The sequence below is a fragment of the Manduca sexta genome, chromosome 18 (genome assembly GCF_014839805.1).
Source record: "Manduca sexta isolate Smith_Timp_Sample1 chromosome 18, JHU_Msex_v1.0, whole genome shotgun sequence".
NCBI classification, from domain to species: Eukaryota; Metazoa; Arthropoda; class Insecta; order Lepidoptera; family Sphingidae; genus Manduca; species Manduca sexta.
The window spans coordinates 11174483-11199559 of NC_051132.1; the positions used below are offsets into that span (position 1 = coordinate 11174483).

The window sequence follows — 25077 nt, forward strand, 5'->3', positions numbered from 1 at the left end:
CATGCAATTATGATACTTAATATCTTTTTTCTAAGGAACGAGTGCAGTAGAGGCCTATGTAAAGCTTGGTAATAAAAAATCTATTCTCATAATTCTGGAATTTATCATCAACCATAAAATCGACAAGAATGAAAATTGTTAAAATACAATTATTATCTCGTAGGTTGTGATTCAAAACATTCTTAGCAATTTGTAAATTTATGCTGTAACAAACATCAGCAGACTTTTAAATAAATTGCCTGATTACATCTACCAGAGTACATTACAAAACTACTTAAAATGGGTACTCAACGTTATTTTCAAACATTTTAAAATACATGCCTTAACAAGTTACATTGTAAAGCTGAGCCCTGACAGCGCTGAATAAAAGCGGGAAAATTATGTTTCACCACTGCGTTCAATAAACGACGTAACCGCCACATATCTCTGTTCCTCTCTCTTTCCCTACACCGTATATGTCTATCCCTTTTACTCTCGTAGAAGAAAACCAGCGAAACAGGCTTTTCCGTAACTGAAACGCTCACACGAATCGCCCTGGGGTTCCATGATGGCTGATTATACAATGCAATGCGGTCCGGAATACAGTGAACACTTTTCCGAGTCGCGTATACAGGCGGACGGTCACGGATTTTCCGACAGGAACGGTAGAGAGAAACGGGGCTTTTATCTCCGTTCCGCCATTGGTTGTTTCAAAAAAGTACGAAGTTTGTGATTGGCCAAAACAAATTGCTTGCGCCGTGTTCTTTATTACTTTTGTATGTGAAACGTCGTAAGCGCCAACGTAAGCGAAATTGAAAAGGTTGTAAGTGCGTCTAAATTTCGTACAGATAGGGCGTTCTAGTACGGAAGTGCTGTGGCGGTTATGTAAACAGTTGGGTAACAGAATAAAATTGCAATATTAGAACAATTATATGAGTTTTTCTTTTTGACAACGACCATGAAACCTGTCTAGATGTGACACAATAATCAATTTTAAAATAATATGTTACTTAAAATAAACAGTATACTAATTACGTTATCTAGACCACTGTTTTTAACCTAGTTTTTCCAAGAACAATTCACAATTAAGGATCTATAAACACACATTTGAATCAATATCATCCCTTGACTCCTTTAAAAGCGATTTCATTATAACTCAAAAGGTATTTTTTGCGAAACAAAGCACATATTAAAATATTCAAACGTCATCCCAATCCGCCATTACTCTTCCATTACCGAAAACCTTTATAATTTACAGTAGCTGTTTACACATTCCCTTCACAACAGCAGCGGGATACCAAAACTATTGAAACATAACCTCACCCTGACGCTAAACATTTTTATTGCCCAAAATCAATACAAATGTTTCAATAGACCATAAACAAGATTAGTTGTGGACGGTGTGTGACGAATCATTCGCTACCGTGCTACAAGCGAGCGCAGCGGGCAGTCTACTGTCATCACGTATTTAACTTGGAAACATTCTTTTTAAAAAAAAGAACACTTTGAAGTTTCTTATCGGGATATTGAGTCATTCTACTTTATTGGATTACTAGCTTCCGCTCGCAGCTTCGCCCGCGTGGATTTCGGACTTCAAAATTGGAGGAGGTGCTCAATTTGTCGGGATGTTTTTTTAAGTATGGTGGTATGCAGGTGGTCCGATTGTGCTGTCAGGGTCTGATGATGGGATCCTGGTGAAATCGAAGGAAGCTTATAGCATGATTCAGTATTCACGCGTGATGGCTTATTATTAGCGTATTTCATGTATAACTTTGGTGTTTCTATACCGATTTCTATGATTCTTTTTTATGGAATATTTAATTATAGAATATTTAATAATGTTAACTTTTTTAATTAGGGATGACTGAGAGTGTTATAAACGTAAGAGTAGACTAATATAATATATGAGAAAGCTTCGAACTGCTAAGCTATCGGGAGTTACACGTGTTATTGTGAGTCAACCATAAAAGATAGACATATGCTGTCGTGGGATATTTTTTACATAATTTTAAGGAGAACATTTCCGTCATACGTGATTTCTGCGTAGCTTTGACCATTAAGGTTGCACACGCGACGGAAGCTTAAAAAATGGAGTAACTTCTCCCGTTTTCCCAACATTTCCCTTCACTGCTCTGCTCCTATTAATTGTAGCGTGATGAAAAGTATACTATAACCAGCACAGGAGTATGACAAATAATTGTACCAAGTTTCGTTAAAATCCGTCGAGTAGTTTTTGTTTCTATAACGGTTATACAGACAGACAGACAGACAGACAGACAGACAGACAGACAGACAGACAGACAGACAGAAAGACAGACAGACAAAAATTTTACTAATTGCATTTTTGGCATCAGTATCGATCCCTAATCACCCCCTGACAGTTATTTTGGAAATATATTTCATGTACAGAATTGACCTCTCTACAGATTTATTATAAATATATATAGAAGATGAACAAATTTTTTTCAATGAATTACGGACAGGAATGATAGTGGTGTTCTTAATTAACTTCTTTGAGAGTTGTCAATTAAATAATATACTTAGTATTGACTTATACTGATGAATAAATTATATGCAACTAGTTTAACCTTAGTTTCTAGCAAAAAAAATGTGATCTGTAAACGGTTGTGTCGAGCGTAGTCACGTGCCATATTTATAAATTCTTATCCTTGTGCGAGCGTAATAAAGGCGAGGACGGGACGGTGGGCAATTTTTCACGTCGCTATCTAGTTAAATAATAGCGGGCCTCTGCGCCTCCATAGAGTTTATATTTCATTACGCGATCACAAGCCATCATCGAGATCCAATTGAGAATACGGCATGGCCGATACAATATTCATTCACGAATAGTATGAAAGGAGACTGCGCTTAGACTTGAGTTTAGAGTCTGCCGCTGTTGGAGGGGAATGACTAATGATGATTACCTATATGTAGTTTTGTAGTCTAAAGACTAGGCCACAAACAGACCTAAAGCTGTATCATTACTTTATTTACCTATCTATGCATTCCGGTAATTTTATATTACAACCAATACATTAACTATAATTAATGTAAGGCCGACATTTAGCACTTTAGTAATTACCTTTTATTTTCAAGCAATATTTGAATTAATTAGAATACTTTTTCAGTTATCGTTTATAGCAAAATACTTCTATCTACAGCTGTATTCTGATAAAGATACGTACCTTCTATATTACTAAGTTTAATCAATAGAAGAGAAAGAAACGACCTCTGACTACTAGTATTAATGGAGCCAATATTGTAAGACAGAAGGCGTAAGCCGACAGAACAAATATTGCGGATTGTACAGTGGTGTAGAAATTAAAAATATATTTATATGTATAACTAGCTGACCTGACAGAAGTTGTCCCGTCTTAACTATGAATTTGCAGCGCGCATTCTGTCAATCGCTGACAGTTATTTCAAATAATTGATAGTTACATAAAATTAATATTTTCGTTAAGTTTTCTTAAATTTTCTAATTATCCATGCAATTATTTGAATTTTTTCTCTCATAATAACCTTCTCCTGACAATAACGAACACAACAACAACAGCCAGTATTGGCGACATCAGAATTTTTAATTTCGAAACGGTACATGGCAGTGAAGTTTATACGTCACTCTAAAACTTTAGATAATTCAGAAATAGCTGGCATATCATAGCCAGGCCCGTGGTCACCCTACGGCACTCCATTTGTTTTCCTGTTTATATCTTATCATTTATAAGGCTATTTCGTGGTACATTCGTGCTCAAAAATATTAGCAATTTTTTGGATAGAAATAATTATATGCTTTTTTTTTAATCTTATAGCCGAGGTATTTTCTGTAAAGATTAGTTATATTTATTATTGAGAATAAAACTACGTAGTTCTATAGATAAAAATTAAAACTACAGACCTTTTTTATACTAAAAATCTTTCGAATTTGCGCAATCCCTTTACTAAAGAACTCCATCCAAAATGCACTTAGGATATTTTCAATGACATTGCAAGTATTGGGCGTTTATTAATAGTGGATGTTCACCATCTCAGTGCCTTGCTTATTTACTGACGTTTTCTTCTAAAAACAAAAGTTAATGATGGAAATCAGTCTGATATGGATATATTGTAGACAGTAGACAATGTCAGACCAACATCTAATATCAGAAAAGAACATACGCACTGCTTTATAACTTAGTGCTTGATGTTGCTTCTATTTCTCGTGGCACTTATCGAAGACATATCACCTTTCTATTATATAAAAAAGAAAGTATACTCGGAGTAACATTCTGTATTACAATTGTAGTAAATTGAAACAAACAATCACATCTAAAATACAATTTGTTCCCGACTGTACCCTATTACAGATATAAATCTTACAGCATATTATTAGAAAGGGTATTTCGTTTACGCACATACGAAGTCAGGCGATTCGTTATTTTTATCATTCATACCATATTCGCATTATATTTGTTATTGTAATGTAATTATTTACACCGAATTGGTAATTACAATGGATTTGCCAGCACCCGATGATTGTTATCGGTATTATTCGGATATTGCTTTTAGAAATGGCCGTTTCGAATGGTTTATTATTGATGTGTGAAGTTTTATTTTACTCTAATGTGCATTTATATTACGTCATTCGCAAAGGTCGATATGGAGGTTAATCAAACAATTTTACACTTTCATAAATGCGAGTTTTAGGCAGTTTTAAGGGGTCTATGAAATCTTATTCATATGTAATATTTTTTGATATAAACACAAAATACTACACAATATATGCTAAAAGTGTAGCTATTTAAAAGAAGGTAAATAAGTCTAAAAGTCACTAATCTCTAACCTACAGAATCTAACAATTCAGATACGAAACAGATAAAGGCGGATACGCAAAATCTACTAAGACTAGAATATTTAAATACAATCCCATACAATAACGTAACCCATGGACATCCTACACGAGAGCTATTTCCCCGCCGTAATACGCTTATCATTTATTAAGTTTATCTCAGCGGCGGATATATGGCGACTACGCTTCTATTGCCTTATTATTATAAGAATATAAGACCGCAGACTACTTATATAGTAGACATTTTTCTCTGATACTAGCGTTTGTCATGACTTTGAATGCAAATATTTAATTATTTTTGTTTGTAGATGTCAAAATTACTTAACTTTATTGCTAGGTAATAGAGTTAAATAATAATTACGTTTAAATTATAAAAGAAATACACGAATATATTTATTTGTACTAGTGGTTGAAATTCGAATTTCGAATTTAAAATATTTGTTACACATTTCATACATATGTTTTATTTTTCTGCACTCTTTCTCTATAAGAACTTTAATTATGCGAAGTCATGCTCCTTTGTGCGCACAATAAGCTGTAAAATGAGTACAAAGATTTTTTCACGCATTAATATACAGATGTGATTTTTGTTTAGTTGGTAAATATCTATTCACTACAAAACGTAGACAACTTGATAAATCTCCTTTTTGTTCAAAATATTAAATAAAACTCTCTGCAGCTCTATCATAATTTGTTTGTGAATATAGTGATAGAACCGCGAACGTAGTAGTTTTTGCACGAACCAACTCACTCAATTAAAGTGATATAAGTATCATACAAATTCGACGAGTAAGTTGGCAGGACAAAAAAATCCCTCATTCCTTTTTTTTACATGAGAGATGCGTCCTTCATTAGCATTAAGGTTTTCATAGGGCGACTAAGACCTTCTTGTCTCATTTAGCAAAACGGGTTATTAAGATTTCCCTAAAATTTTCCTTTATATCCGGAACCCATGAACAGTCCCCTGTGTAGAGATATATAGTTATGGTAGGTAACAACTGCCGTCCCCTTCGCAATGAGGGGAACTGGTATCTGGTATATAAGCCAGTAAATTAATCGTCCGACCCGATAATGAACGGAATCGCGCTGAACCTAGTATTTAACAGGTAATTTATCACAATACATCAGTCTGACCGTTTAGGGTTGCCAGGTGAGAGACAAGACATTCCAAGAATTTTATTAAACTTTGAATTAGTAATCCATTTTTATTATTCGCCAACTACAGATGACTTGTATAGATACATTTCTGAGAACGTTCATCATCATTTCAGCCGGGAATCGTCCACTGCTGGACATAGGCCTCTCCCATTGAGCGCCATAGGGACCGGTTCTGGGCCGCCCTCATCCATCAGACTCCGGCGATCCTCACCAGATCGTCGGTCCATCTCGTGGGGGGCCTGCCTACTCTGCGTCTCCCGGTTTGTGGTCGCTACTCCAGAACTTTTCCGCCCCAAAAGGAGAATAAGAACGTTACCTACGTAGAATTTCAGGCTTTAAAACTAAATGGTAAGTACTTAGGTCTTTCGTATGCAAGTCCCTCTGGTAAGAACCACCGCAGTGTTATAACAACAAACTATGTTTTGCAAACAGTGTTATGCGTTCCGTTAACGAATAATAAAGTTACATTATTGCTCCAACTTAACTGAATAGAAATACTCGATGTGGAAAAATACTGTGTTTTCTCGAAATACGTGATAATCATCCGAAATTCCGTAAACATTCCCGGAATTCTTTACCATCAGGCGCGTTTCCCGGCTCCCGATAATGTGCGGGCGGTTTAATTACGGGCGGCCGCGCACGGGCGACTGCAATAAAACAGCGCGCCTTTATTAAGTGATTTAATGCGTGACGCTGACGCCCTCCCCGGCGCTTATTGGCCAATCGGTGCTACCTAGAACGCTCAGTGTTTACATTTGTATACATAGAACAGGTTCGAAAGTCACTACCTTATAGGAAATCTAGGCGTTGGTTCGGGAAGCCATTAATGCATAGCCAGTGACACTTTTTGAGAATCTTTTAACTTAATACAGAAGACAATTACAATGATGTTCGTTTGTTCGGCTTCGTTTTAAATAATTGTTAATGATTAACTGCCTAAACATATAATAGAAAATCAGACTAGAGACTGACTGATTTGCGGTCTATATATGCTTTAAAACGAGGCATTCTGACGCCATATTGTCATGACTTCTTTGTCATAAACTTTTATAGTCAAGTGCTAAAAGTCGCTCGGTAGTAGCAACATTTTTCGTACAATGAGTCTATGTGACAAATGATGAAGCTACGACTTCTAAATTCTAGTCTTGATTAGACTTAATATGTGCGCCCAACTTGGTTGCTTTAGCATGTTGAATTATGGGCTGAAAGCAATAAAACGACGCGTCGTTAAAATCCATAATATGTGCATTACACGTTGACCATATTAGTTTAGCTAGTATATTGTATATTAGTCATTATATTATTATATCTAAAATATTTTATTCCTACGTTTAGGTATGTGTTTTCCCCATAATTAGGAGGGATATTTGCATTAAGACCTTTATAGAATCAAAATTTTGTATCCAATTAATAATATGGAAAGTGGTTAGTTAAGCAAGTTTCTTCATTATTTACTGTAAACTTTTTATTTGATTTTATCACATTCAGATTGAGTAATTACATTACATTGAAAAAAATTATTTTCACTCTGTACCACCTACACTGTCATGTTATAGGTTTTGTCAAAAATATACCTTATATTGACAAAATTAGCTTCTTAATTTTGTAAATAATATTGTATGTATAGGTACTTACGAACCAACGCATCGTATATTTTGTTTTTCATTTATTTTTCATTACATTAATAGAGATGATTTGAATATTTGATTTTAAAAACAATGAATTGTGTACTTCATTGCGGCCTAGAATATCCACAAAGTGGTATCAACATCGATCTTTAACGTTGGGCAAGGATATAAATTAAAAAACCAAATAAATTCATATATAACTTTCTTATATTTATCTGCGTGTTAATTAAAATGTGATTTTTACAATGACCTTAAATAATACGAGTAAACAGTTAATAAATCTAATATAACTAAACCTAATACTTATTTTTAATATTGTACAACATTTATTTATACATTTGCGGACTTGCGACTTATAATCGTAATTTCAGATTGCTTTTAATCTCTAAGAACAGATTTGCAAATGACGAGATAAAGTGTGCCATAACAGCACAAATTAAATCGATTCTAAATTTCAAGTTAATAGTAAGCTCTTTTATTAAACAATAATTAGACCAATGAGGCGATGTAACAGCATTTAAAGAACTATATATTAAGTTAAGGAGAATTTTATAGATTGCAATTAAAAGCAGCTGAAAGAAATAGTTTGGTCTTTGATAAAACATTTATTAAAATACGTTTTTAGCCACAGAGCAATTCCACGCCAGTCGCAAGTCTCCGCCAAGCCTCATTTTAGATATGAGTAGAAAGTTATATTGCACTAATTATGTTTTATTGTAAAAACTTTGATCTATACACAATTTTGGTTAAGAAGTTATTTTTTAAACTGATTTTGTGGAAATTTTCTACAAATATGCTTTTGATTACAAATCAAAAGAATATTTAAATCTACATAATATTTAAATAAATCATCAATCAATCCAAAATCACATTGAATATTTCTAAAATTACACGAAATATAAAAAACTCGAGTTTAACAAAATGGAATGAACACAAATGATCACACTTATTCTAATATTTTACATATTAATGTCTTTCTTCTATAACATTCACTATAAACGAAAATATATACACTAACCTCCAAATAATTATAAATACATGACATCAAACTTTAAGGAATTTTATTTGTATTTCCTTGTTCCAAACAATGTAGTATTGGAAATAACTGCAATAAAACACCTGAAAATTTAATATTTTACATAATCTAGGTAAGTATTTTACAAACGTACATTATACTTAGACTCTTCACTGCAGTATAAATTTCATTCAACCCAAAAACACCGTGGTACATTTACGAATGATTTCTTGTACCATAATATTCTTGAAATCCAAGTTTTACTTTTAAAACTAAACAGTGTTATCCGTTTCAGAACGTAACAGACAATCATCAAAATATTTTTTTCTTAAACTTAACATGACCAGCATTTAATAAATTACCTAAAAATACCTATATACACTACACAGCGTGAAAAAATTATTTATCAACATTTATATTGAAATTGGGATACGCCGGCCTGAGAGACGAGGCTTCGGCATTCACCGGCGAAGGGGGAGTAGGTGGGATGTAGGGGTAGCGGGGATACGTCGGGTAGGGATAAGGGTACCCAGCTGGCAACAACTGGGGGTTGTGGAAGGGGGGTATTAACGCGGGGGAGGGGTACCCGTAAGGCAGGCCGACGGAAGACGCGGCCGCTTGAAGAATGGACGCTGCGAAAGCGGGGTCGCTGTAAACTGCAGCGTAGGGCCATGCCACAGCAATACGCTGGCGTTTGTCCTTCATCCTTCGGTTTTGGAACCATACCTGAGGGCAAAAGAAAGGCACATTAGTATTCATGTTATAAAACGATAAACACTGGCTGAGTGACGTAGTTATATTACGATACGACTGCAGTGCTGAGGTCTCGGGTTCGATCCCCGGGTGATATTGGGTTTTTTTACACAGTATCACCAGTTACGCCTCTGCCTATCCCTTCGGGAATAAAAGACGTAAGTGTGTGTGCGTGTGTGTGCAAGTGTGTGTGTATACAATATGTGTATGAGAGTGTGTGTAAACCGATATACACAATTTTGAAGTATCTGCTTAACTGTAAAAGTCTCAAATTCACTCAATACCTAAATTATAATCAACAAAACCTTAACAATACATTCGATAATACCTGCACATGATGTTTGCTCATTAAAAGCCATTAAACGTCGCTGTTCTAAAGGCTACGCAAAAACTGCACGAAAACAATTTATCCGCATTTCGCACTGCGTCGCTAATTAATTGCACGTTTTCGTGAACCTGTGCGTTTTGCAATGAATAGCTGGCCCTGTAGGGTTGCTTGTCGACAGTTTCTGGGTTTTCCGAGAAAGGATCTATTTGTCGTCTTTTTTAAGTTAAATGTTATGTTTATGATAGAAATTTACATCAATTATAGTTTAATTAATAAAAAAATCTTAATGTAATAAGACAATTATTTCGAAATCTCATAATCCCGATGTATTTAATAATCAAAATATATTATTTTATATTATCTGGAAATTCCATTAAATATATGCCATACAAATTAAGATGTTTTGATTACAATTGATAAATTTAATATTTAATAACAATGCCCAACAAATTTCATTTGTCTTTACTAACGAAACGAACCACACTTCAATTAAAATTAAAATAAGAACTTTTATAACTTTATTACACGAAAATTTGCCAAAACACTATTTTATTACCACGTAAATGTGTTAATAAGAAACCCAACGGACTCTAACTAACTTTACTGCATTATACGAAATTATTAAGCGAAAGTGCTAAAAATTTCAATGCTTATAACTTTTTGTATACTAATAAAAAGGTAATAAATTACAAATGTACCAGACCACATTCCTCGCATTTTTAAATACAAAAACTAAGCAAACAACTCTACATCGTAGTAGTATCAATTTAAATAAATTATATTTATATAAATTTATTCCTCAATTTACTATAATTTTTATTTATTTAAATAACAAATTTTATTTAAAATTTGAAACCGTTATTTAATATTTATATAACAAAAGATATTTTAACAGCTTCAACCCTGCATTCAGCCATCTAAAATCATCAAGAGTGCATTATGTCCGGCCAAACGCGGCACCGAACACAACAATGTGGGCATACAATGGCTCATCCCTTTAAACGTTTTAACATCGCTTTTGTTCGCCAAAGCTGCGAACGACGTGTTAATTGGCGGAGATCGGCCGAGAGCCGAGACGTGGCTTTCTAAAACATAGACAATGATAGACCTGGGTTTAGCGAGTTTGAAAGTCGAACGCAGATTTTATAAACGATACGAAATTTAAATTGTTTAATTTACAAAACTACTCCTCGACAATAAAAAATCATCTTTAGTACTTACGTGATAAATTATGTTTTTAAATCGATTGTCAAATATTATTGACTTCGAAAATAACCTGACATTTAGGGCTATGGATTACTAGGCATGTGATCATTCTACTTTCTTCCACATTACGTCATTGGCATGTAAAATATATTTTAATTTTCAACTTACACACATATTTATTGTGCGCATATAAAAATCAATCACAATAAACAAACACGAATACAAGTTTTACAACCCATCAAATGGTAGCCGGCGGTTTTTAATTTAATAGCCATTCGATTGGTATAATCGTGTCATAAAATTTTCGGTCATAGACAACCGATGAAGTTCTATTCACAGTCGCTAATGACTGCGCTCGCCATAAATTGTAGACGATGGTGGATATCATTCTTTATTTCCACTAGGAGTGGCCATTAATAATCGATACTTTTATATTTTACTGTGGAAATATAAAGCCAAATTTTAGATAGAATTTTGTGTAATAAGAAACGTTACACCTTCTAAATTAAAAGAAACAAACTTAAATATTTTGATTTCAATGACGGACTACTTAATTATTATAGTAATGGCATTATCAATTATAGTATTATAAGTTCTTAATGAATTCGATAATATATTAACCATAAATATTACAACAAACTAACTAAATATGCTTGGGGTTACCTTATTTGGAAACAATTAAAAAGAAATGTTTAATGTGAAAATACTTAGCACATAAAATGTTGGGTTTTGATTGGACGGATGATGGACATGAATTAAAAAACGAATCTAGCAAATTAATCTTCTATAAAAACTCTCAAAGTCTGTCCACATATCTTGCGATTCATGGCGACTCTAGCGAAGGCGGCGCACACTATTAATGTTCATTAGACGCGCTACCGACTACTGTATAAATCGGACGGCATTCATTTATTAAAAAATAGACAAATTAGCGTGCGTGTAAACCGAATGGCGCTGTAAAACACGTGTGTTCTCTCTCACACTCAAAAAACGCGCTCTTTCTTTTAAGATCTTTGTCGTGGTAAGACTGTAAAAGAATACTAAAGGGTTCACATTTGCTATGTTCCGCATTAACCTGCTACCTAGACAATTTTCGCATTGCTAGTTAATACGACGGATCGCATCGCGAAATTAAAGCCTTGACATGAAGGCAACAGGGTTCGAATTCAAAGAACAGGACGAGTAAAACAGTTATTGTGAAGGCAACATAGTCACACGTGTACCGCTAGCCTAACCAAGTTTCACTAGTTTCACACGTTTGTAACGTGATTCGTGCGAATTAGCGACCCGCCATAAAACATACGTGATGGAAATTATTGTGGTCCTAATTGGCGCATCATACAGCCGACTCATCTCTCACTTAAGCAATAGACTACTCGAAATTCTATATAATTGGCTATAAGATTCAATTATACAGTATTTCAGATATAAAAAATACATGTATATCATATTTGGGATTATAATTTTAATTTGTAACGCTTGATAATATAATTACCAATTCGAAATCAAATCATAATTTCCGTTAAATTACATTTTAAATGTCATATTTGTGTTCACAGAACTTGAATGAATTCGAATTCTCAGATCTAATCTGAAAATAATATCATGTTGTCACGTTTTAAACAAAATTAAACTTGTTCCGCCACATTCGCAGTTGTGATGACACAAATTCACAAATCGAAGTTTTAAAACAGAGTCTGAACCTAAATTCCTTTTTTGAATTCCAACCGGCGCGGCGCGGCGAATAGTTTGAAAAAAGTCGACTCTAGGATTTATTGTTTTACAGGCAAAGGCAACGTGAATAATGCCTAATAAATTATAAGTATGTGTTTGTCGTGTCGAAACAGTGTCGCGGTATTAGCGAGCGATCTGTTAGTTGTCAGAAGCACTTAACTTATGTCAATTGAGCGTTGCGTTACGAAAATACATGTATTCGCTCGCCAGATATAATTGGACAGAGGTCGCCATTATTCGGGTCATAACGTGGGTGGACTTACTGAAACCCTATGCAAGTGGGTGTCATTTTACACTATTGTTTCCTTGTTAATGAATTTCATCAGATATTTTCCAGTGGGATGTCATTTCATGTTATTTTCCTTTTTAATGAAGACGAAGGCGGAGCCGAGGTTTTATTTCAAAACAATCGATGTACAGACATATTAAAAAAGATTGTAGTTGAAAAACTTAGGTGAGATACCTATATCATTGAAAAGATAAATATCACTTAACACTGATCTTTTCTCAACAAGTCTGCTATTTTTGTTTACTCATCACTTTTAATTTTGACATATTTTAACCAAATTCTATAATTTTTCTATCTAAGTTATCCTCTTCCGAAGTAATATGTAATGTTAGTTGCCTGTAAAGTATGATTGGAGTGCTTTTTTTTTGTAGTTGATGACGTACCACTCACTGGCGACCAAATAAAAAAAAAATCATGATTTATCCTTATTGAACCATTTGAAACCGACTTCATTATTCTCGGAAAGATGTCAAAAGATTCCACTTTATAAGGGCAAGCGACTCTATCAGTAATTTCCTGCAAATATTAAAAATGATTGCAATAAACACTTACTTTGATAGTGGATTCGGGTAGTTGCAGCTGCGCAGCCAGTTCACATCTCCTTGGTCGCGAGACGTAGTTCTCCTTCATGAATTCCTTCTCGAGTCGCGCCAACTGCTCTCTCGTGAAAGCCGTGCGATACCTCCTGATAATAGAATTGTTTATTTATTTAAAGAATTATTTATTACTTATAGATCTTTTATCAGGTACGCCTACGTCCTACCAGAATATGTGAAAATGATTGAATGTGTGTTTAAGAATTAAAAGTACCGAAAGCTGATTGAATAATGGGTGTAATGAACATACAGAGAAATTACACTCCCAACTCACATATGAGGCTATGTTTATCACGAGGAAATGTGGAAAATTACCTGATGTTAGGGTCTGGAGCTGAAGAAGTGTTTGTCATTTGTTCCGACTGTGGACTCAGGGATTCTGTGAACAAAAAGAAAAGAATATTAACACATGTTTTTAAAACTTACTTATATATCTCCCGCTCGGATAAAAATTGACGAAATATTTTGGAAATAAAAATTATCCGTCCAAAGAAGTTTAAAACTTTTTTTGAAGACTCAAAACAAAGGACACAAAACCATACATCCATAAGTAGCAATTACTTAATTTTAAAACGTTTTTAATACATTTTAAAGGGTCGATTATCACTAAACAATCGTTATAAAGTCGCCGACCGGCTCTCAAAGGGTTGTGAGTGGTGTCGGGTGCGTTCACAAGTGCTTTTATCTAAATAACCATACGCTGGCTTCTTGTTATGACTAATTTAGACTAGTAGCTGTCAGTTTAGTTGCTTTGAGCATTTGAAAATTAAAAATAAAGCTTTAATCTAGATAATATCAAAATATGAATTATAAAACTAAACTCCGCATATTTATAATTATAACTAACCTTTTACAATATTAATAGTAAGTAATACAAACAATCAAATAATAATAGTTATAACCGCAAAACACAAACAGCTAACATTTTTTCTCATAATTAAGCTGACATCACGCAACGTTCCTAATTTCCCGACATTTTAATAACACCACACGGTGTATAATGCGAGACTAATGTACGTTTTAGGGTACACGGCTGTAAAACGACCAATCCACAAACCAGAAGCCGGTAGGTGCTAATTGAGAGCGCCCAGAGTTTCAAAAGGAATACATTAACACAAAACAAACACAAATAACCTATTGTCTAATTAAATATTTTCCCATGCGTTGTATTTTCATATAACACTAGTCACAAAGAAACCGAAAACCATAGACAATCGGTCAAATCTTAAAAAAGAACATGAAAAAATACTGGCCGAAACGGCACCGACTTTACAAATCTGATTAGCCGTTGAAGTGGTTCTAAATTTAAAAAGGCGCGGCAAACCATTGTTGACACTGGCCGGCACTTTTCAAAAAAGGAATATTGAACGCTTTCAACTCTATTGTCTATGGTAATGGCGGCGTGATTAAGACGTTTATATCTGTTTCCGTTTTCCTAATTTGGATCGTTTCAGTTAGGACTAATGATGTCGTACGATGCCCGTTGTGTTAGCGATAGGAACTTGTTTTTAAACCTTATTTAGGTTTCTAATGATAATATTTACTTGCTTTAGTAGATATTTTAATATGAGAATGGAAATTATCTGATATAATAAATACTTCCCACCAAAACTCGCATTGGAAAAACAGTCTTTAACAAAAACATCTAAGTATTATAACAATATTAAGACAAGTTAAATGGACCGTGCTTTAACTCTCATAAAAAAATACTGAGCAGACACAGAGATAGAATAAAAAAATCACAAGCGGTATAAAATCAAAGCAAAAACAACACTGCCAATACAGATGAGTAGCTAATTACGCACAATTTATAGCACGTTTAAGTGGTTTGAGAGTCATTTCGATGTTTTTTCACATCGGCGTCGACCTCCACTCGAGATGTTCCCATGCGGCGTCATGTTTAATGCAAGTCTAGCCGGTAGCTTCCTTCAATTTGTCATAAACTATACTTTTTGTCTATACTCTTTACATCTGTCGTGGCGTGTGTCTATGGGAAAAAAATACGGATATTTAAAAAGTTTCCGCTTGAGCTTCCGCAGTTAAATGTTGATAAACGTTTTATGAGTCAACTGTAACATATTTTTTGTCATTCGTTTGCATTACCAAGGGCCTAACATTTCGGACTTACTTACCGGTAGCAATTTTTTTATTTTCAGCTTAAAAATCATGAAACGAATTACATTTTGTACCGGAAAACGAAATTTCTTCGTAGTCACTCACGCCAAGATACGTGTGTCGTTTGACATGTCGAAACCGCGGGCTCTTTGTTTCACCACTGCTGCTAATGGATAATGCACACAGTACTTGAAACACTCATCATGCCTAGAGGTTGCTCTTCATTGACACTATTACATTTAGAAGTATGTATTTGTGTTTACGTAAAACCGAACGAGAGGTGACTTTCTAGTCTCTGGTCAATATGAAGGTTTGTATTTAATTTCATCTTTTGTTATGAATTCTTAAGGTATGATGTGCCATAAGTGCTATTCAAAATAGTTAAAGATTAATAACAATATATGAAAAATACCTTGTAACAAAACTTTACACAATCACACGAATTGTAAAACCAATTTATACGTAGATCTTAAGACGATACATGAACAAAAACATCGTAGCCTCGACTACTAACAAATCAATCGATAAACATCTTGATTGAAACGCATCGTGTAGAAACAATTACCACGTACACAAAAACAGTAGAACAAATCATGAGATGTTCCGAACATGGCCGTTTTTACATTAACAACTGAACAATTGCGACATAATGATGTCACAATATGTTATATAATTTATTATTTTAGAGCTATACAAATCCGTGGTAGAGCTGTCTCTTCATTTTTCTTTATTGTAAATTCATTGATCCACATGATTTCGATATAAGTCCCTAGATTAAGTTTATAATAAGTACTCATTAAACAAATTTGGAAATTTGTCTTGTAATCTAAAAACGTATTACTTTCGAAAACTTAATCCACTCTCAACAAATCTAAGAAAACCGCATCGTTTGAAACATCATCTTTAATTTACTTATACAGAAAGAAAATAATTTGACATTTGATTGTATATTTAATTAGCAGTGAATATTGCTAATTATTTTAATATATAATGTCAATATACAAGTAAATGTAATGACACAAGCTAATTCAACATAACATAAAATCACTAACTAGCTACTTGTTACTCTAAAAATTCTAAAAAGTCTTGCATTATCACCTCCCTTATAATCACGACGTATGATGTCAGATCATTGCGGATTTGCCATATACATAAATTGCTATAATGTGCTCGCTGAAATTGTCTATACTTGGTCATAGATAATTTGTTCTCAAAACTCAGTGATGAGTTAAAGAAATACCTGCATTATATTTACAATACTAAAGAACAATTTAACAATCGTGATGATCGGCTATACGATTAATATTTATAAGATATTACATATTCATTTTAAGGACCTTATAGGCAATAAATAGATGATACATAACGAAAACATGGTAAATGTTCGTCATAGTCATTAATATTTTAAAAGAGTTGATTTTTTGTGTGTTTATGCTCGTGCTAATAGATTTAATAGTCAAAAGGCTATCATAGTACATGCCATACTATTAAAACATTACTAATTATAATTTTACAGTCGAAGTGTTTATAGCGTTTTTGTTATGGTGCGAAAACGGCTTTAATTTAAGTATTGTGCCTGTTTCGATTTAATATTCATAAAAAAAGTCAGCTGCTTTTTTATCTACATCAAAATACGTCATTTAAAAACCACGAACCTAACTCAAACGTATTCATATATAACGAAATCTTCGCTTTATAATAAATGACTCTTTCTACATGAAGCTTCATACCTTAAACAAAACTCTCAACTTGAAAGGCCAATAGTTCTTCAGTTCGGTTTACATTACACAAACAAATGTCAGAAAGCCATTATATTAATAGTCAATTTACCGCATAATGCCTAAACATTACAATGAGCACGAGCGTCGCTCAATTTGGCGTGCAATTGTAAACGATACATCACGAGGGGAGATATGGCAAATTGACTCCGTCGGCCCTCGCACGCGTCTCTATGGCATTTTAATTTGTACGTGTTACCAGCTCTGTTATTAGAGACGTAAACGGTAATTAAATAATGCTGACATCAGGCTATTTAAACAAATTGATCTACACCAAACTGCTGGCTGATTTAATTACTACTATGTAGGTGTTTGCTCATACTACAATTTATATAGTTGTTTATCCGTTAGAATTTACATTTAAGTACTTGAGGTTATAAAACAACTACATCTAATTATAATAATTCAAATGATAAATCCAGTTGAATCATTGAAAAAACTTCATCTGATCAACACAGAATTACAAACCATTACTCACTTCATGTGATCATACATATTTCATAATTACATTCTAATAAAGGAATTTCTCGTTGACCCTTTTTTCTCACTATTGTCGTGCGAATATAATATTCCATTAAACGTAGCGATAAACAAATCAAAACGTATCTCTAAGGGATAGCATGAAGGCGCATGGATGCAATTATCCAATATACAACCAATTACTGCCGTCCCCTCGGCAATCTGATAAAATCACTGCTACGGGTTGTAGACTAGGGATTCGGAAATAAGTCCTGATATACCGAAGAATATTATCAATAATTGGGAAAGACATTTAATAAAAAGGAGACTTTAGTTGGCTTAATAATTTGATAATAAATTAAATGGATATACTGAATTATGGTTTTTTGTACTTTATATATTCATAATATTAGTAAAACTGAGTGAAATAAATAATTCTTCTTTCATTACCAATTAAAGACTGAATGAAAAAATATTATTTGAATTGTTATTATTTATTCTGTTAAAATGTTTGTCTCAGAGTAATCAAGTCCTGTCATCCCTTAATATTTCGTTTTGATTATTCTCAAATGAACTCGGTCACCCCGACCCCGGGTAATGGAGATTAATATCTCAACAGGGAGTCGCTCGCAATAAAAGCAGAATCGCTTTGAGCCCAATTGACAAGAGATATTACAATTTAACAATTGCCGATAAAATGGCGACGGCTGTCAAAATTTGGCGCGAAACACCCACGCGTCTACAATAGACAATCGGTCGATTTAACTTTTAAACCGGCAGCTGCACTTACTAATTAATGCCGGAGTAATCCTTGCCAATAAATTCGGTAATAACGGTAATTCATGCGGTTTAGTAATTGTCACGTACATTTATCTTAATTTTGGTATTAATTAGATAGTTCTGTAGGGTAAACTTTATGGTTTTCTAATACTTAAACAGCCGTTATTCGAAGATTAATTAAACTTTAATTTAAATTTAATTAAAATGTACCGTTTAGTTATTGATTAAGAAAACTTTATATTGTCTTTTATCTTATTACGAATAACAACTACGTATTTTCTTAAATCGTGCAATAACGAGTGTAATAAAAAATAAGTGTGAAAGAATATTAGTAATAATTATATTTTACGGTTCAAATTTAACAAAATATACTTTCTGTGATCCGCCGCAAGTATTGTCTCGTAATAAAACAAGTTTGAAATCATTTGGAACTGTACACCGCCTTTGTCGGCATCCATTTGGGTTTATATCTTTATTAAGGGTGCAATATTTGAGTACCGTTAGGAACGATTTTTATTTTTTATACCCAATATGGTTTTTTGCAAATCATTACTCAATAGTGGTATATTGTTATACTACATTACAACTATAATGGATCTTATAGATTTACAATAGGGCTTACTATGACCATTACGATAGTTTCTTCACATCTTCTTCTATGGCAATTAAGATATCTATTTAAGTTGATACAAATATGTAATTCTGGTTTAAGTTTAAACATATCCACTTAATCAATAAAACATCAACAATAATTAATTATTAGTAAACAATATACATGAGATAAATTAATCAACTCTTTCATAGCATGGTTTAAAATGTAAACATTTTAAATTATACGTATCAATCCTATACACTTACTCTAGAGAAAAAAAATTAAGAACTTATAAATACCTATGTGTAAAAGTAGTCCTCAAAGCTATTAATGTCCTTAAATGTCATATACGATTCCGCTACTAAAACGATTTTGAAACGGTAAAAGTCACTAACCTTTACTTTTAGGTGAAGATGGCGGCGTATTTTCATTAATGAAACTTGTATTACTTATTAAATCAACAGATAAGCTGCCTCTTACAATTTTTCCATATTGTATGAATTCATAATAAAAATAAGGATAAAACACAAAGCGCTTAAAACGTTGGCGCGAAAACACGAACTGTCACTTTGACAAGTCTGTTTTCTACGCTGCGCACGCCTGACAGCACAAAAATCCATAATATTCTAGCCAATAGCGTGTGCGAGTTTTTATCCCCACCAATCAGGGCGGGGCGACGGTAATTGGTTCTCTGTCCCGTTTGCGCGAGAACGTACTAATGAGTATTAAGCTTGGTGTACAATGAGATTTTATTTTATATTTTTGCCTATAGGTGCCTATAATTATAATAATTTGGATGTAATTGGAAAATTAAACAACATTGATGGTGTTGTGATTGGTTATAACAGTTATAATTGACATGGTTGACATTGAATACCTAAACATTTTTTTTATTTATTTATTTTTTGTTTATTGTATGTAGCGCAAATGAACATTATTATTTTTTATAATAAAAAAATAATTCTCTACTTGTTAATACGGACAAATTAATTTGTCCATTATAGCGTACTCGGTGTGTGCCACAGGAATACAATTTAATATGAACTCATCTGGCATAACAGAGGCCCCGCTCGCATGAACATTATAGACCTTTATTACACTACATTTATGCTCTGGGGAAATACATTATGTAATATTATATACGATCATGAAAAACATATTCCTAGGTTATGCATATTAGTATTACAGCACCGATTCTGAATATTTCCATGTTATTACACATTCCTTTACTTCGCTATCAAATAAATAACGCTATCGTTCATTACAATTACCTTTATATACTTACGGGAAACTTGTTACTGTCTAAAAACTATTTGTGAAAGTGTATCACTTTATACCTATCTATAAATAATAATCTGTTTAAATTTTGAGTGATTACAATCGGAAGGCAATGTTCAGAAATCAAAAGAGGTTAGAAGTAGGTTTTTTTTTTTTTAATTGGGATCAAATCTGACGAGTTTCCTCTATATTGTAATGAGAGTTGAGAAAAACACATAAAGCTGTGTTATCATAGTAGAAATAATTTTAAAGCATTAAATAAATTAATAGTGAGGAACGGTAATTCCTATTATGAAAAATAAGTACCTACCTTTTTGATTCGAAAAAAGATATATTAAAGGCTTCTTGCACATTCATTTTATTTATGTCAACTTAAATCTTAAATTAATTGTGCAATAATGATGATAGTACCTATAGGTATGGCATATTTTTTTGTTGTATGGGATATATTCAAAATGTATTATTTAAAATATTTTATTACCAAAAACAAATACAACGCTACAGTTCAACAGAAAACCCAAATTACTTTCTTTAAAACCCTTCCTAGAAAGTTGTATGAAACGGGAGCTGTGACAAATTGAAACACAAAACATCCGAAATCAATAGAAGAGAAATCATGCGGTAATATTCGGGCATAGACAATGATTGTTGGCCAACACTCATTGTCTTTGGTACAGACGTCATACTGGGGCAAAATGGCGACACTCCTTTGAGTAGAACAATGTGTGCTACTGTGAAATGTTTACTCATTTCTTTGTAAAAAGTTGTTAACTATGCAAATTTGTAACTTAAAAAGAAATTAAGGAATAGTATATTGTAATATGATTTTAAAACGTTTTTCATGTATTTCATCAATTATTATTTACTAATTTTTGCTCGCGACTTAAAGGATTTTTTTCGGGATAAAAGTCCCGCTATATATATATTTTCCCGAGATCGAAAGTAGCCTATAACCATCCCAGGGTCTTAAACTTCTCCATAACAAATTTCATAAAAATCCGTTAAATAGATTTTAAGACAATTGATAACATAAAGACAAAAAGAAACGGGACTTTGTTTTATAATATGTTTAGATTAATGTTGACAGCTGAACGATTATTATACTTCGCGATTAAATAGCCACATTAAATATCATATTTTGCTTTTAATTAATACAGTTCTGTTAATGACACTAATTTTCCAGTACAATAAATATCGTATAGCCTACCACTAGGTTTGATCCAAACAAGTTGAACTGTTTACATTAATCCGATCCAGTACTTATTGTACATCGTATAGCCAACTAGGTTTGGTCCGAACGAATCAAACCGTTTACATTAATCCGATTATGGCTCGAAGGACCAAAACATTAGGTAACATTAAGACAATACGTTTCGCCTTACGCGATACTTTGTCAAACATACCTACCTTTTCAAGTTGGTACCTGGTTTAACCGAAGATAGTAAAGTTAGAATGTCCGCAATAACTTAGTCCCGAAGGACGTTTACTCTCATAATACGAAAGAAAACCGCCATTAAGCTGTAAAATAATTATATAAACATCTAAAACGATTCGTCGGTCTGTTTGTAACTGTCCACGATACAACAATGCTGTGTTAATTGCTGTACCTTTAAAAATTACCGCTAGGGCATTGAAATACAAAGCGATTTTATATTTTTACGATTGCATTAATGGGATAAATAGTTTAGACAATGAGGTGGAATGAAAGAGATTACGAAATTGCTTTATTTTCGCCGTTAAGTCGATGAGGATAAAAATGTAAATGGTAATTATTATCATTTAATTAAAGTCTTTACTTAGTATTAATTCGGCAGTATGATGTGTAATTTGTTTTATTGCAATACTTATAGTTCATAATACAGTCAACTAAGAAACTTTCTATCATGTTTCATGATTTAGCTTGCTATAGTTTTAAATGGAAATAGACTGAATAATTTTGCATAATCTTAACATATTTTCAATTGTTTTTATCAAAAAAAAACTATTAATTTTCTTCATACAACTATTATTAAAGTATAGCGAATAAAGCCGTCGGCACTGTTGAGTCTAGTCTTACTTAGTCTATCACAATACGTCTATCGACGACAATATTCTATAAACAATAACATAAATAAATATTTACTTTATATATATGTATATGAAAGTTATTAAGAGAAATTCACTATAGTCATATTTATTTAAAAAAGTAAGTTCGGAAGTAGGACAATTTGCTGCGATTCTGAGAATCATTACATTAATAGTAAACTATAATACATTATCAAAATTATACATTATAAAAAAAGACTTTTATTCCGCCGACGGATTACAATGCGGATGATGCCGCGACGAAAAGGTAAGTATATCATATTGATATACTCAGCGAACCGACTTTAACGAATTCTCATACAAAATTAAATGATTGATAAATTAAAATTAAGGTTGTTTCATTCGCGCACTTACCATGTGGCCGCTCATCCACTCCGTCGCTGTCCACCTCGCTCCGGACACTCGCAGGACTCGACCGTTTCAACTCTTCTTGTCCTCCCTGCTCACTTTGGAATCCCACCCTTTTGTCATAAGACATGAAAAACGGAAAATTCGGTACTCTATTTTGTTGGAAGTAATAACCGACTTTCCCATCCCTAATCTTAACGTCTTCGTCCTCCGAATGCGAATTATTCGCTGAATAGTCCTGGGATATGTTTGTCTCGATATCGATTTCGGGCGACCTGCGCTCGTTGATACCGACAATTGATTCGATGGAGAAGTTCTTCGAAGGTATCTTCGTTAATTTGCTTATGTCCTCCATTTTCGCACACACTACAGTTCACTTGCCACTAGTTGGTATTTTATTACGTTATAAAAAATCCGAATGTCACTGGTCGTATAATGTTTAAAACTAAATAAGTAATAGACAAGTTCTTAATTTAAAAAATCATTACTAATTACTAGCCGAAGATCGCGGATCAATGGTTTGAAGTTTGAAATATTGTATTCGGAACGTCCGAATGACGGTTGGATACTGAGAGTTGTGTCGTCTCCGGTCAGATGTGGTCCGACCACGCCTCCCAACACACGGGGAGTCGACGTTCTTTGTATCGTAAACGCGTTTGAAATTCAACCTTATAGTACGCAAGTTACAGTTTACTTGTGAAAGGAGGACAGGCAAGGCTGTCTCTTTCCAAACGTGATTTGACGTTTTCAACCTTATATCCACGAGTCAAGATAAATATTTGTTTGGATTCATCTCAAATCGATATATATAATGGCGAGTCATGAGACGGTAATATTAAGCAACAAAAAATACCAATTGATAGGTTAAATAAACACTCAATTATGCGTTCACGCTTTGCTTTTTATTGTAATTTATGCGTGTATTTTGCGCATTAGAGCAAATATAAGATTATAATTTAAGCACTTTGCTTTGAAAAATATTATAAGTATAGGTGAACATACATTACTCACTTAATATTAATATTTTAAGATGATTTCGCATATTCCAACGAATATACGCGTGGGTATTACAATATTAATATTAATGGTATTGCTACACTACGAACAGATTTGTCTACATTTACCAATGACACACACACACACCTTTTATCCCCGAAGGGGTAGGCAGAGGCGCAACTGGTGCTCCTACTTTCCGCCATGTATGTTCCGTCCCATAATATAATGGGTGGAGAGCCTATTGCCATATCGGGCACAAATTCCAGACTCCGGGCTGATACTTGACTTACCAACAAAATCATCTACGGAATGAATAGCTCAGCTTAACTGGGGTGTTATAAGCCTTTCTATTGCGTTATGTGGTGAGGAGGCGGTGACCAGGCGCATGTTAGTACTATGGTTCTTCAAAAGCGTCCCACGTACGACGCGACGTGGTGTGATAGCCTGTATGCTCATAGAAGGTGCAACATTGTTCAAACATTTAAACAGTCATACTCGGGCTATTTATTACTCTCAATCTTTCAGAAACCCGACATAAAACCATCTGACATCTTGTTTGATGGCTACGCTAGGATGAACTCCAGAAGATTACGTAACAAGGTAACACCAACGAAACTAATTTATTTACAAATAGTTACCTATCTTCATTGAGCTAGCGGCTAACCACTATAGAGCATCGGGGTACAGGGTCAGCGGCTACCTATACAGAAATAAGGCTTCCAGGAAAATTAAGTAAAACAACAAAGAAACTATAAGAAATGTAAAGGTCATTGCAAAACTGCCAGAGAATCTTTGAGCAGTTGCGAAGTGAAATATGCAACCATCCTTGCGTTTTCTCTTTATGTGTGTCGGACATTGAGCTAATTATTACCTTCATAATGCGAGATATTGTTTAGGATACCCCAAAATAATGCAAAATAAAAGAATTTTGTAACAGAGTCGAAGCTACACCTCGAGTGGGGTCTCATATTGAACACCTGGTGGACACCATCAAGGTTAGATTTAAGCCTATTCATTAATGTCGGTTTGCATTATAATGTTCAAGGAGTATTCATGTATTGAGTTGCAACCTCCATGCATTATGGTGCTTTTAATAGTAATTTGAATGTGGAATGTCTTTGTAAAAATAATA

The 25077-nt window shown here is 33.6% G+C and overlaps 1 protein-coding gene across 1 annotated transcript; it reads right to left on the bottom strand.

Annotated features, from left to right (window-relative positions):
• Positions 1-7814: 7814 nt before the first annotated feature.
• LOC115441631 (segmentation protein even-skipped) lies at positions 7815-23505 on the bottom strand. Its single transcript, XM_030166492.2, has 4 exons — positions 22956-23505; positions 13830-13893; positions 13471-13603; positions 7815-9334 (listed from the first exon to the last, which is right to left on the bottom strand). The coding sequence occupies exons 1-4, from the start codon at positions 23302-23304 to the stop codon at positions 9008-9010; spliced, it is 873 nt and encodes a 290-aa protein (XP_030022352.1). The 5' UTR covers positions 23305-23505; the 3' UTR covers positions 7815-9007.
• Positions 23506-25077: the final 1572 nt, after the last annotated feature.